Genomic DNA, 15317 nt, shown 5'->3' on the forward strand with positions numbered 1-15317 from the left:
GTAGCCAGGAAATATAAGCAAACTTCCAGGATAAAGCTGACAGTGGAGCTGAAATGGAACAAATTCATTTTAAGAAAGATTTCTGAAAGAAAATAAGCAGATAATAAGAACATTATGCAATAACTGCAAGGATAGCACTTGCCTTTGCATTTTGTATTATTCAAGCACGCGAGAGACAGTGTGAAATTTTGAAAGAAAGAATGAGGATGTAGAGAACGGGATATGAAACATGTAACAGAGCAAAACACAGGAAAAAAGGCGTTTGTGTTGCACAACAGTTTGTGTCAGCAGGTTGCGTGGGTGTCATCAAACTTTAAAATAAGGAATTAATTAATTTCTGAAATAAGATATTTACAGAACAACTACTGTTCAAGTATATGAGGTTAAGAGTAATTCTAGAGTAGGAAATGTCCTCTTAAGCACAGTAAGGGAAGTGTGCAGTCAATTAAAGCTATGGAGGGCTTTGTGCTGGCTTGGTTTGGGTCCACATGTCACCTTAGAGGGAGGGGTCACTATAAATATATAGTAGTTATAAATCTATGATTGCCTTCATCGTATGAATAAACCTCTCCCATCTTTATAAGAGTGGGTGATAATGCCCCCATCAACAAGGCACAAGAACTCATAAAATGTTTCCTGGGCATAAAAACAGTCTACATCATATTCTCACTTACAAATATGTACAAATGACATAAATAGGTGATGTTCTAGACTGCTCCTAGTACTGCACCTAGTACCTAGTACTTCCGATTACAGTAAGTGTCTGAATCTTATCTTATCCCTACATATTTGGGAGATTCTGGACTGATGTGTTAGACCGCACTCTCCACTCAAAATATAACTTCAGGGAATATCTTTAAGAATTATGCTGTTCATCCAAAAGCTCGAATCTGTCCCAGACAGAGAAGCTGTTTTGGAATAAGTCTTACAAAGCCACATGTTTTCTGTGTTGTTTCTTCCTATAATTTGTCACCCTTCTGTGTCTGTGGTTATGCAGAGTCATGCTAACTCATCGAAATTTAACCAAAATAACTTGCTTAACTCGATATTGCTGTAACTGACATACTGTAATAATGACTGGCAAACATTTCTGTAAAAGACTTGTGTTTTCATGAATGCCACGTGTTCACCTTAAATCTCCTGGCCAGAAATTTGTTCTTCATCTCCAGGAAATTGCCCTTGTTGGCTTGGGATTTGAACGGCTCATTGACGATGGCGAACTGTGGGTCATTCTGAATGTCCTGCCATCTAGCATAGCCGTGACTGTTACGGGTCAAGGGTCAAGGTCTAAACTGCATTCCGTCCCATGACATCTACACAGCTACATACATTTAGCCTTCTAAATTACATCTGTCATAACATTCCATGTGGTATACACAGGTGTAGATGACATATAGCTAATACGCCATACGGTCATTCGCAAGGATACAGTACGATACCGGCCAGCAGCCAGAAGTCATGCCGCCGATGCCATATTTCATTCATCTTGCCAGAGGAGATTGCTGCTCGCTCCTCATTTTGCCACAAGGTGTGCAACTCTACAAAAAGGCAAACAGATACATGATGAAAAAATATTGTATATATGCAATAAAATATTGCCTATTGAGAAATGGTTTCCAAAGAGAACCACGCAGCTGCTGCATATTACTGCTGATTATTTTCAGTACTACTGATAAACTTTCCAGCCTTACAAACATACCTGTGCTTATTTTGTCAGGATATGCGCAGCTCCACTCCAAGCTGTACTAACACTGAGCCAGTGTTTGTGTCAAAGGTTTTGCCAGCACTTGAGCACTGTGTATAAAAGCTCATGCTGGGCTCAGGTTCTCCAAATCATCTCTGAGTTAATCTTAACCAACAGAGAATAGACTCTTAACAGTGTGTGAGCTTGGGTGTTTTGGCCAAAAGTCACAGCAGAGCTGCACGTTTACAAAAATATTTATAGAATACAGAACCGTTTTATCTGTGCAAGTTCTACTCTCGTACACAACAGTTTGTCCAAGCAGTCAAACCTGTCACCTTCTGTGTTAACAAGATTCGCACCGCTGAAGTAAATTACAAATTAGGTGCAGTGGATGGTAAACTTGTGCCGTAAACTCTACCTGTAAATCCTCCATCTGCAATGTTGAACATGAACCGAGGACGCTCAGCTGGTTTGCCGTTCCCCTTGGCCACCTCCTCCTTCTGACCTTTGACCTCTTTCCCAGCATCCTTTTCCATCTTGCCTTCTTCTGCAGCCAGAAAAATGAATAGAGAGCAATATAAATGATGGTTTTATAACATAGAGGTTAACAATGGAAATGATAAGTAAGAGAACTCTCCAGCATTCACCGTTCTTAACCTCCTGCACTTGGCCGTCTGCTTTCTCCTTCTTCTCTGCTGATTCTGCAGGTACAGGTGCCTCCTCACTTTTTTCTTTCTCTTCCATGACTTTTTCACCTGTTCCTCCCTTTTCACTCTTCTCCTCTTTCTCTGCTGCAGTAACAACAATAAAAATGACTACTAAATTTGACTATCTATTCAGAATCCATAAAGGAATTATATATCTAATGCATGTAGTGAACACCATTTCAACATGTTGTCTTGTTACTTATAAGGAAAATATTGGGACAGTTGTTGGGCTCCAATAAACATTTATGCACATTTTTTTGTTTATAAATGTTCATAGTTTTCAAATAGGTTTGGAAATGATACTTTAAAATATATAATCAGAAACAGAGAAGGGAAGTTAACAAACAATTTCTTTTGAGTCATTTAATGTTATTAATTGTAATTTCCACATCACTACATTTCTCAATAATCATCTTTTTTAAAGTTATAGCTATTAATATAAAATCTAACCAAAGCATCTATTAGAATGAGACACAAGTCAGTTTGTATTGTGTTGGTTAGCTATGAGCAAATAGTTTGCATTGTCAGAGTTCCTCATGCTAAAATCAGTGATTTGGACAAATGTCTTTCTTTTTGGAATCGTTCTTGTACTTTTAGTTTTATATGTTACAAAGTGCTATGCAACTATACTTTTCTCAGAGAATTTATTAAGATGAATAATTGCATTTTTAATTGATTAAACAATTTGGTTATTTTTTACCACCACTGGTGAATTTGTTAAACTGCCTTTAGCCTCCATTGTATGTTTGTTAGCTAATAGGGTTTCTTTTTTCTCTGTACATGCAACGTTATTACAATTGTGGTGTAATGTAATGGAAAAAAATTTTTTTTACTTTATTTACATCGTGTAAATATGTTGTAAATATATGGTGTTGTTATGTACAAGCCAAACTACCTTGCTTCTCGTCTTTGCCTGCAGGAAGCTCTGATGAAGTTTCTTCCTTCATTTTTTCAATACCAGCCTCTTCCTTAGGACTCTCCTCCTCTCCAGCCTTCTCTTTCCCACACCTTGGCTTTGGTGAGGATGGAAAGATGTCAGAAGATTCTTTTGATTTGGAGTCTGCTGTGAGCCCTTCAGACAGCTCAGGCGTTTCACTAGATGCAGAACCTTGTTCAATCTCCTTAAGAGTTTAGAGACAGAAAGAGAAAATCTCTCACTGTGCTACATTGTTTAATACACATGCATGCACAGATACTCAAAACAATATGTGCAGCCAGCCCTTCACTTCTGTACTTCCTCACAGTGCTTCTTACACACTTACCTCTTTAGTTTCTGTACTGTCCGTGTTTTCTCCTTCTTTCCCCTCTCTCCCTTTATCCTTCTCCTTCTCTGCATCAGTCAGGCTCTCTCCCTCTTCTCGTTCTCCCTCCTTTCCAATTTTTTCAGGTTTCTCAGGTGGAGAGGGTGTAGCTACAAGGTCACAAAGCAAACTCTTGTCATGTGTCTTCATGTGTCTGGGTTTCTGTGCGTAATCATTATGTTTAGCTGCAGGTCGTGTTTGTGCTTATGTGCGTTCAGGGGGTAGATTTATCACCTACTAGGGCTACAGAAAATATCATCTGTTAATATTGGATTTGACAATCATGATAAAAGTGTACATGCTGTCTAGCTGTCCAAAAAAGCTTCATTAATCTGTATAAATGTAATCATACATCATGAACAGAGCAATCTTGACTAATATGTGGCTAAAAAGAGAGGCTGAAGTAGCTGAGGATGGGGGTGTGGTAGCTTAGTGATTAAGGTGTTGGCCTACTGATAGGAAAGTTGTGAGTGAATCCTACACCTTTAACCCTCAATTGCTCAGTTGGATAAAACGTAAGTCGCTCAGGATAAGGGTGTCTGCCAAATGCTGTAAATGCTAGGAGCTCACAAATTAATAGCATACAGTACTTAATTTTACTTCCTACAGTTTCCCTCTACCCTCTTGTGGACAAACACTACAATTGTAACTTTATGATTCAGAACTTCCACCTGAATCTCTAGTGACAGTGTATGTGTGTGATGTTATACTGTATGTGTGCATGTATGTGTGTAAACACCAGACACGGACAGAGACATGTTTACTGTATGTTCATTCTGTGTGTGTGTGTGTGTGTGTGTGTGTGTGTGTGTGTGTGTGTGTGTGTGTGTGTGTGTGTGTGTGTGTACCTGGTTTTGAGGTGCAGGGTGTATTGTTGCAGCTCTGCTCTGGAGTTGGTGTAGCTGTTTTAATAACAGGTGAGGAAGCTCTTGAGGATTTCTTCGAGTCCCCAGTGAGTTCAGGCTTCAGCTCAGGCATACTCCATTTTCCATTAATGTGTTCAAATTCCTGAACCTGCACACACCAGCACAGGAAGCACCTCTGCCTTTAACATTTCTGGAAACTCCATTATTTGGCTAGACGTCTCAACTGTTTCACTGCTTTGTTTTCCACATATTTTTTTCTTCTTTTTCTTTCTTTTTTATTTAACATGTTTTTTTTTATGCAAAATTTTTTGAAGTACTGTTAACCATAAATGTAGCATTGAACTGCAATGAATAAATTGATGAACACAATTGTTTTGCTTAACATTGAAATCAAGATTATTTATCTTATTGACTGCATTTTAGCAAAATCTATAGAAAATGCACTGTTATTACATATTGTACATTATGAGTGTCTATTTCTTTAAGAGAGACTTTTATATAATAATTTCTATAATAACAGACTTTAATATAATATATGATCACAGTATAACAGTCCATTAATTAATCTATACTTCCAAATAAGCAGTTCATAATTAACTATGCAATGCTACAAAGAATGAACTTTATATGATTTTGTGGAACTAAGTTTCTAAAACTGAGTGAAGGAAAGCCAATTGGCACACTGGAATTCTACAAATTCTGCTTTCCTTACTGGTACTGTATAGAACTTTATAGTAATACACTGTATACATTCAGTATGGGCACTAGGTAAGGATATGAGCCCGAAATAAACAAGGCAGACCTTTTTTTTCACCAGGCTCATGACTCCGATGCGGGTCAGAACAGGCTGCCTACACAGACCTTCCCTCGGCACACCATCAGCAAACGTCTCTGAGCCATCAGCTACCGGCTCACACAAATGCCTCATGAAGAGAGAAACATATGCCCTGCAGAGAGTGACAGACAGAGAGGGAAAACACTCAGAAATGAGCAATAACTCCTGTATGCACTGTCAATCATCTTCCAGTGTTTCCATTCAGTCCCCATAAATCTTTGCTCATCACAATTTCTTACTTGAACTCTTTCTCGCTTTTGCCACGCAGATCTCGTACCAGCCACTGGCAGGAGAAAGCATCCTGAGATGGCATACCCCATCTCATCACTGCGTTTAAGAAGGCTTTCCTCTGACGAGTGTTAAAGCCCAATACCTAGAACACATAGACAAAAAACACAAACATGCATATTACACAAACTGCTAATTATGTTTTCTTCCATATATTACTCAAAAAGTAAATTAATACAAAACATCTAACAACGGAGTGAGAATGTATAACGGATCTGATTACTTTCACAAAAGTTATAGAAGTACTGCAAAGAGTGGAATTTTTTCTCTCTGGATAGGAGATTCTCTCTCTCTCTCTCTCTCTCTCTCTCTCTCTCTCTCTCTCTCACTGTCTCCTGCAAATCTCAGCCAATCATAGATATCTGTGAGCTCATGCGTGCAGAAAACAGTAGATAGCAAATATGTTACATGTCCCTGGGACACAGCATGAGCAGCAGTTTGATAGCATGCCGTTGGCTGGCTTCATGTGTCTCAGAGGAAGCATGTGCTAGCTTTCACCCTGCCTAGTTTCTAGCTGGGTCGAACCGGTGAGTGGAAATTAGATGGTTATCAAATTGTGAAGAAAATAAAGGTCAGAATGAGCCACTGTCTCCAAGATAACAGGTGTAATTTCTGCCAATGTCATCTGGTTTCAGCAGCTCTATATCTGGTCTCATCTGGTTTCTCTTCAAATATATATACAAATATTGTAGTTGATTTGGTGAAAGCACAAAAAACTACCTGTGCCTTTTCAGGATTAGAAAAATTGTGCACCCACAAATGTATTTATGAGCCCTGCATTATCATTTGCAGTGTGTTAATGAGTGTGAAAGGCTTTGGGCACACCTACACCTACAGTACCTGTCTCTGTGCCGCCATATTTCTATACAATAACAGACGCTCCTAGGCTTGTAGAAGAAAGTATGACTAAAAATGTTAGTACCCTGCTCTCATTCTTAGGCCCATTTGTATGAATAAGATCTTTAAAAAGTTTAGAAAAAAGATTTTACTCTGTGCAGCTTTATACACACCAGCACTGATCTGTCAACTGGTCATGTTATTTATGGCATAAAACAAAGTTGTTGTGTATACCAACTCCTCCATCTCATCAAGAGATCACGATCAAAAACCGAAAATGGAAAATTACAAGTCAGCTAAAGTTTATGGTAGAATTGGGTAATCATGTGAAATTATACACAATGGCTTTTCACTGCCAAGTCAGGAACTCAACAAAAGTAGACACTAATACCTCAAGGTTGCCACCCACTCGAGCCAGAAGTGGAGGGAGCGGTTTATCCTTTTCATTTCTGATCTGCCTTCGAGACTGCCTTCGACCTTTAAGAGGAAAATACAGCGACCAAAAGTCTGTTCAAAACATTACTGTACGTTTATTTGTAATGTCAACAGCAGACAATGCAAAGACCTTGCTTATCACATCAAAGCCTCTGTCTGTTTATTCACTCCTTCTGTAGTCTGTGCACATATGCTTTGCTTTCCTCACCTTCTGGCCTCTCATCAAAGTCCTCATCCTCCTCCTCAGATCCCACAGAGTATTCAGACTGGTTGTCTGAGATATCAGCATGCCACTCTGAAACCGTACACAGCAGGGTCAGCCACACTCAGACAAACAACATCCCACAGTGTGCCTGCTCTCACTTTACATGAGGTCTAGCTACTGGTCCAGGTCATACAGAACCCTGGAGTCTACAGCTATTTCACTGCAAACCATGGTCACTTTCACAGAGAAAGCCATAGTTCTACCAGCTTATTTTTTGCATTTCAATCAAATATTTCTTTAGTATTTTATTGTGTTTTTTGGTGCATTCTAAATAGATTTGTTAAAGATGTAACTCTAGTGAGACTAAGTGGAATCATGGTACAAGTCCTGCCCAAGTAAGTAGATGTGTTGGATCAGTAAAAAGACTTGAATCATTAAGCCAGCTATTGCAAATGTTGGCAGACTTGGTGTCATGTAATGTAGATGTAGGCAGATGCAACGTAAATAGTCCAGAACAATCAAAACAGTATTCAAGTACAGGTCAGGCAATCAGCACATAAAGTTAAAAACAAGATCAACGAAGCAGTGACAAAAGGCTCAATGTAGACAGATCATAATCACAATGAACACATACTTTGTACAGAAAAAAGGCACACAAGGGTTTAAATACACTAATGAATCAAAAGGTAAACACAAAACATGTGCAGGCAATAAGGACACGTGAGCGAAACAGCCAGTGACAAGACCTGAGTGGAGACAAGACCAGGATCAAAACATATGCATGTGAAAACATAAACAAATGAAGAAGAATGCAGAAGTGCGTGTGTTGAAGGCTCGGCCTGACACTTGGGCATAAGCAAAAAATTTGGGGGAAGAAGCTCATGTAGCATTCATGCAATAAAAATGTAAAGGCAAAAATACTACTCTCGATGGTATACAGTGAAATATGTCCTGTATGCAAAGGTACCTTGATCCTCCTGTGCAGCATCATTGTAGTTGACCTGTTTGCGAACTCTCTTGCCCTTGCCCAGATTGCGGGCCAGATCCTCTTGCTGCTGCTCATAATGGTGCCGAAGAAGCTTCTCCCAGTAATCTGGGTCTACGTTCTCCTCCTGCTTAATGATCTCTCTCTCAATCTCCTCAATCTGGCAAAAAACATACATACACACACACATACACATGCACATTTTGATTGGTATTATTTCTTAATTTTTCACATTATAACTTCTTATTCTTATTTGCTACATTTCTTTCTTTCTTTCTTTCTTTCTTTCTTTCTTTCTTTCTTTCTTTACCTTGTCGTCCTCTCGAACTGCATACTGGGCTACTTTGAAGGAGCTAAGGTATTCATTCATGTTCTGCATGTCCGTGTCATCAGTGGCATCCTGACTCCGATCCAGCAGACGTTCAATGGCGACATTATCGTAGTGAATTACGCTGCTGTCGTCATCCTTATTGTCTCCAGCTGAACACACAGATACAGACACAATTTTGGTGACGATGTACAGTCATTACAAGGATCTAATGGGCATCTCAACAGATGTCTTTCCAACTCATTCACAAGTCTATCCACTCACCATTTTATCTTTCTATCTATCCATATATTCCTTTTTTACACTCTCACCTTCAGTTTCGTCCTTGAATAGCTCCTCTGTTCCAAACTTCAGAATGTCATCCAACTCCTGTTTGGACATGGAGCCAGCTTTGGAGCCCAGTCCTGGTCGCACCACCAGGTGAGTCAACATCATCTTACGTTTGGCTACCTGGGTAATCCGTTCCTCAACAGAAGCACGTGTCACAAACCGATAGATCATCACCTTGTTTGCTTGACCAATCCTATGGGCCCTACTGAAGGCCTGAGAGAGATGTAGAGTGTAAGAGAGAGACAGATGAACGAAAGTAAATATATAACTTTAAAACAGACATACAAGACAAGACGTGTGTGTGTGTGTGTGTGTGTGTTTGTGTGTGTGTGTGTGTACCTACCTGAATGTCATTATGAGGGTTCCAGTCAGAGTCAAAAATAACGACAGTGTCCGCAGTTGCCAGATTGATCCCCAGTCCCCCTGCCCTTGTAGATAGAAGGAAACAGAACTGAAGTGCACCTGGAGCTGAAATTAAGAGAAAACAGACAGATATTATTTTTATGTGGCACATTATGTAGATTAGACAAGTGGTAAAAGAGGGTTATGTTTAGGATATAGAAATAATGAAAGAAAGATTCTGCACTGATATTTAATGAAAAACAAACATTCTAGGTTAGTGTTTCTAATTAACTTTTCAATTACGTATATATATATCGATATGTTTTAAACCTAACCCCTGAAAAGATTGGGATTATGATTAGGCTATAGTTAAATTAAATTATTTAATTTGTTCTTACCATTAAATCTGTCTATTGCCTCCTGTCTCAGTGCTCCAGTGATTGCCCCATCAATTCGCTCGTACTTATACCCCTCATAATCCAGAAAATCCTCAAGCAAATCCAGCATCTTAGTCATCTAATGTGAACACAAGCATTAGAAAGTGAGAGAGGGCATAAATAGTACTACATAATGACCCTGCCCTGTGTGGTAAATTATTATGTACACTATGCTCTTTAATAGGAAAATTACAATAAATCTTGGTATTGCTTCGCCTTGCTCTAGAAATAGCCTCAATTCTTTGTGGAAAGAACACATTCTGGTCCATGTTGACATGATTACATCACACAGTTCCTGCAGATTGATGATCATAAAAAGTGCTCAGTGGGTGTATACAACATTTACAGAAAACATATTATAAAACTTATATCTGTCTTTACCTGAGAGAACACAAGAACGCGATGGCCCTGCTCTTTCAGTTTTCTCAGCATCTTCTGCAGCAGCATCAATTTCCCAGAAGCCTTTGTGAGACTGACCCCTTCATAAGCTCCACTTGGTGTCTTTGGAGCTTCCTATATGGCACACACGCCATTAGCAATGTGCATTTTCCAAATAATGTTCAGTCAAACATTAAAACATTTTACTTGAACTACACAGACATTTTCCATACTTTAATTCTACTTCTTGAGAGGAAAGTCTCATTCAAATTGACCAATAGTGCATTAACAATTTCAGACAGAAGATGGCAGCACTTTGCATGCTGTTGTCACTATTTTTAGAAATACATTGAAGACAAAAGTATACATTTATATTTGTTTATTTGCCAGGATTCATTCATCCAATTGAGGGAGAGATGAGAATCCAAACAATTAAGAGCTAAGGGACCAAAAGTGTGTGTCTGGTAGACTTACGATTATTTTAGTATGTATTAAACTAGGAGGTTGTGAATACCAGCTGTTTACTAATCAGTAGTGACAGCACTGTGTGTATCTCACCTAATTAGTGTGAAATGTGTGTGTGTGTGTGTGTGTGTGTGTGTGTGTGTGTGTGTGTGTGTGTGTGTGTGTGTGTGTGTGTGTGTGTGTGTGTGTGCATATGTGAAAATTGTTAACTGTGTGTCCCTCACCATAGATGCGACAGGAAAGAGGTAGGGGTGGTTGCAGCATTTTTTTAGGTCCATCATAATGTTGAGCAGAGAAACTTGGTTCCCTCCTCCCTTTGAGTTCAGCGCCTCAAAGTTCCGTGTCAGGATAAACTTGTAGTATTTCCTTTTTAGAAATATACAAAAATGATTACTGAATAAACCATCTAATTTGTACTCACTTAACATTTGAATTGTGGTTTCTCTCCTTCTATTTTCAATTTTCCTTTGGTTCTTCTAACATATACATGATCATATCGGTGACCCAACCCTGAAGTATGTCAAGTTGAAACTGTAAATATTAGTATGAGTTACAAAACAAACTGCCCGTCAATTATGCAAGAATGAAGTATGGATGAGTGAGAGGGCTTTTTAGGCAGCAATCAAACTGAACATTGTGCCAACATATTTCTGGAAATCTGTTAGTTACACTTTTTACATCAATTATCTAAAGAGGAGGCCTTCTTGCTTATTGTTTGTGCACATTGTTCACATGCTGCCTGGTCTGTGGATATTCTGTGCATATCACTGGCAACAGGAAATTGATAACATTTTGAAATGTGCTAAGTTATTGGTTGCATGATGCTAGTGAAAGAATGTTTCACTAAGAAGTGTAAGCGAGGCTTGTCATGCACTCAGTTAAAGGACACTGGTCAGGGGGATTAGTCAGCAACTGGCAAACTAGCTCAACAATCGTTGTTGTTTTTTTTATAAACAACAGACAGTTAAGTGTAGTTTTATTGGCACATATTATGAAAAATGAGCAAAAATCCTTGAAATGCTTCAACTCACAATTAGAGAAAACAGGAAGAGTTCAAGGAAGAGTTTTCCAGGTTTCCTTTACAATGCTCTCCTATGAGGAAGAGGCTCTGAGTTTTATAGTGGGAACATTACCTAATATTACTACACTGATATCATTGATATGTGAAATGTGCTGCCTGCTAGGACATCTTTCAAACTGCTGCTCATGCTGCAGCACAAAGCAGCTGAAGTCAAATATTTTATTGTCTTTTACATAAATTAACTTACAGACACCCATGATTGGCTTGTGCTACTCTGACTGTCAGGAGAAAAAGCTGTCATCCCTCCCACTTAAAGAGCCTGGCTCTAGTCTCTTGAGTAGCTGTGGCTTTATCAGGATCTGAGATCTTCGAGCTCCTGATGACATGGTGAACACTTTTCTGTTGTGTCTATTAGAAACCTGTGACATTCATTTCAAAGTTTTATTTATATTTTGCTCATTTTAATGAAATGTGCCAATAATGTTGGACAGTATATTCTTGTACTTTAAAGCATTTAAGTCTCTGAGTCTGCACATGACTACAATAAAATGCCTATAGTATCCTATAGTTTGCCTAGATCTAAAAACCTTTTGTGTTCTCATTGTTCTCTCACTTCTGCATAGGGCTGAGCTCCACACGCACTATGAGCTCCGTTTTAGCCGGCATGTTCTTAAACACGTCCGCCTTGAGCCGTCTCAACATGTGTGGCCCCAGCAGATCATGCAGCTTCTTGATCTGGTCCTCTTTGGAGATGTCTGCAAACTCCTCCAGGAAGCCCTCCAGATTACTTCAGACACAAAGACAAAGAGACAGACTGAGCTCTGTAAATGTGTTTGTTTATGTGTGTAAAATGAATTTGTGTTCATGTGTGTTCGTTCTCACTTGAAACGGTTGGGGGTGAGGAAATTAAGCAGGTGAAAAAGCTCTTCCAGGTTGTTCTGAAGCGGCGTGCCTGTTAGCAGCAGTTTGTGATCAATCTTGTAGTCATTTAGTCGCCTGAAAAACTGACACGTGCACAAACTTATCAACATCAAAACTAGAATTTTTATGCACTGAATTTTACAATCCTGAAATATAACTACACGTCAATATGAACTATGTTATGTACACAAACACAGACATGCACACAAATGCTGGTACCTTAGATTGATTATTTTTGAGACGGTGAGCTTCGTCCACTACTAGACAGGCCCAGTCGATGGATTTCAGGGCAGTTTGGTCAATAGTCACCAGCTCATAGGATGTCAGCAACACATGAAATTTAATGGGAGCTTCTCTCTGGAGTATAGAAAGACAAACAGTTGTACATAAATATCATCTACAGTCCTAAATGCCATATTTATTATTAGTAGTTTGTGTCCTTTTCTAAAAACCCTTTTTGTCTTACCACAGGTTCTTGGTCTATCCTCTACCAATTTGACCTCCTTAACTGTTGAAAATTAAAAATTAGATAACCACATGCATGTGCATAAACATTATTTCTTGTGGCATTATGAACAGATTTTAAACTGCATGTAAACATGGCTGCTGCTGTTTGGTGTAATTTGCAGTACATCTGGATTTTGTAAACACATGCTACACGTCACAAGCATTTCAGACGTTTATACTCTGAAACCTCTTGATGACAAGCACGTCAAGTTTAACAGGAAATTACGAGTTAATTAGATGTACAGTACAAGATGAAAGTAGAAACTAATATAAATGTTGGCACTATGTACTGTATAAGAGGTGTAGGGCTCATATGGGCTGCTTTTGTGGGCATTTTTTTTGTAGGCATTTTATCCTGTCTCCTTCTCACCCTCAGTTTGAAGGCTTTCTTCCCTCCTTTCACGGCTGTATCGTCAAAGGAGAACTCGTTCTCACGGATTATAGCTCTACTTTCTTTGTCTCCTGTGTACGTGACCACGTAAAAGTCCGGAGCCCACATCTCAAACTCCCGCTCCCAGTTGATGATGGTGGAGAGTGGAGCGCTCACCAGGAACGGCCCCTTGGTGTGACCCTGAGCAGTGAGAGAGATCGAGGACAAAAACACACTGAAGTACGAAAAAAATCTAATCTTATCAGGTGAAAGAATCTGATAAACAGTAAAATAATGGAATATTATTATTATTATTATTATTATTATTATTATTATTATTATTAAAAAGAATATTTCTAGAAATTTCTAGATTAAGCCTATTACTAGAAATGTTTAGTAATATGAAACTCAACACTGACTTTTCTTGTCATCTGATAATTAGCTTCTTTCTAAAAATAAATGATTATGGCCACTGATTTAATGCCCACAAATGTGCATATCCAGATTCTTATTATAAAAGAGATAAGCCTTCTAATGCATCAGAAAGCAATACTTGTGCTTCATTAAACCAACTAATATAAGCTCACAGGAGACACACCTCTTTAAAGAGTGAGTAGAGAAAGACTATGGTCTGGATAGTCTTGCCCAGGCCCATCTCATCGGCCAGGATGGTATCTGTGCCCTGAGCCCAGGAGAAGCGCAGCCAATTGAGACCTTCCAGCTGGTAGAGGTGCAAAGTTCCTCCTGTTACTGTCACAAAGTCTGGCTGCTCTTCGTACTTTATCGTGGGCTGGGTGAGTCATGAGGGAAGAGGGTTATTTTAATGAACAAAAGGGTTATGTGATATTCATTGTTAAAAATAGAGTACAACTAAAGAAATAGGAAAGCAGCAGCCCAGGTCTATCAATAGCTCATACTCACATCATTAACAGGTGTGCCAGGAGCTTCATCATTTTCCTCTTTTCTCCTCATCTTCCTTGGCTTGTCTGGGTCCTCCTTCATCACCTCCTCTCTATAAGACCCAAAAAAGACTTGGTGTCAAGGAAAGGCTAATAAAACAAATAGTGACAAATCTTCTAACTGAGGGTAGTGTTCTGTCAGGACTCAGCCCAGACATTTGGCCATGTGCGTTTGTTTATGTCTCGTGTCTGCCCCGCCTATGTTTACTCCTCCCCATCTCTACACACCTATTCCCTATTCAAAATATATTGTCCCTCAAATGAATAATGTTAAAGGCATTCGTACAATCATTTCACTACATCTCATAATGTGTGTGTATGTATGTATGTACAGTATGTGAAAAAATATTAATTGGATTTGTTATCCATCCATCCATGATTCAAGATAATCCAAACATGCACAAGTAAAAGCTGTCTCTGTAAGGAACTTATCAGATTATGGATTTTGTTACTTGAGTGATACCTGTGTCTCCAATAAGCTGCCTTATTGATGCCAAACTCTGGGATGTCCAAGTCATCTCTTTCCCATGTACACTGATCGTAAGTTAAGTCTCTCCACTTCACCAGATAGTGATAGTTCCCCTTCTTATCCACACTGCAAAGACACACATGAATACACAAATAAAAACATTGAAAAATAAAAACAACATTGGCAAATGGTCTGGAAAGGTCTGAAAGCTACAACTACAAGACACCAGCCCAGCACTGTGGAGAATCAACAACTTGCTGAAGATCTGATTGAGTTTTATTGTAGATTTGAACCCCCACCCCACCCCACCTGTGACCATCTCTTTACACAACCTGTAACACCTCCAGTAAGCTCTAGAGTAAGCTCTAGCCATCTCCCAGGAACTGAAGTGGGACACTAACATCAACACCATTGTAAAAAAGGCCCTTCCTTAGCCAGTTGAGGAAGGTTAACCTGCCAACAGAACTACTGAAAGAGTTCTACTCAGCCATCATCAAGTCTGTTCTGTGCACATTAATACTTATTATTATTATTATTATTATTATTATTATTATTATTATTATTATTATTATTATTATTAATACTGTTTGGTTTAGCGCAGCTACAAAATCAGACATCAGACATCTACAGAAGACTACAGAGAACGG

At 39.0% G+C, this 15317-nt stretch overlaps 1 protein-coding gene across 4 annotated transcripts in view; it reads right to left on the minus strand.

Moving 5' to 3' along the window:
- The window catches only part of chd3 (chromodomain helicase DNA binding protein 3), a 40235-nt gene that overhangs the window by 14679 nt on the left and 10239 nt on the right, over window positions 1-15317 (minus strand). For 2 of the 4 annotated variants that reach the window (XM_027134523.2, XM_047820018.1), the window contains exons 12-36: window positions 14665-14796; window positions 14164-14254; window positions 13841-14032; window positions 13243-13443; window positions 12585-12722; window positions 12327-12448; window positions 12058-12231; window positions 10648-10789; window positions 9962-10093; window positions 9542-9659; window positions 9145-9269; window positions 8783-9014; window positions 8454-8623; window positions 8126-8303; window positions 7162-7248; window positions 6910-6995; window positions 5633-5766; window positions 5361-5505; window positions 4541-4706; window positions 3654-3802; window positions 3287-3512; window positions 2332-2499; window positions 2103-2231; window positions 1430-1538; window positions 1131-1263 (exon numbers count right to left, since the gene is read on the minus strand). In XM_027134523.2, the coding sequence (XP_026990324.2) occupies window positions 1131-1263; window positions 1430-1538; window positions 2103-2231; window positions 2332-2499; window positions 3287-3512; window positions 3654-3802; window positions 4541-4706; window positions 5361-5505; window positions 5633-5766; window positions 6910-6995; window positions 7162-7248; window positions 8126-8303; window positions 8454-8623; window positions 8783-9014; window positions 9145-9269; window positions 9542-9659; window positions 9962-10093; window positions 10648-10789; window positions 12058-12231; window positions 12327-12448; window positions 12585-12722; window positions 13243-13443; window positions 13841-14032; window positions 14164-14254; window positions 14665-14796 (3679 nt within the window). Of the gene's footprint in view, window positions 1-1130; window positions 1264-1429; window positions 1539-1705; window positions 1850-2102; window positions 2232-2331; window positions 2500-3286; window positions 3513-3653; window positions 3803-4540; window positions 4707-5360; window positions 5506-5632; window positions 5767-6909; window positions 6996-7161; window positions 7249-8125; window positions 8304-8453; window positions 8624-8782; window positions 9015-9144; window positions 9270-9541; window positions 9660-9961; window positions 10094-10647; window positions 10790-12057; window positions 12232-12326; window positions 12449-12584; window positions 12723-13242; window positions 13444-13840; window positions 14033-14163; window positions 14255-14664; window positions 14797-15317 lie in introns of those variants that run through there. The other 2 variants (XM_047820020.1, XM_047820022.1) reach the window with 2 other exon arrangements.

The sequence above is a fragment of the Tachysurus fulvidraco genome, chromosome 1, assembly GCF_022655615.1.
Source record: "Tachysurus fulvidraco isolate hzauxx_2018 chromosome 1, HZAU_PFXX_2.0, whole genome shotgun sequence".
NCBI classification, from domain to species: domain Eukaryota; kingdom Metazoa; phylum Chordata; class Actinopteri; order Siluriformes; family Bagridae; genus Tachysurus; species Tachysurus fulvidraco.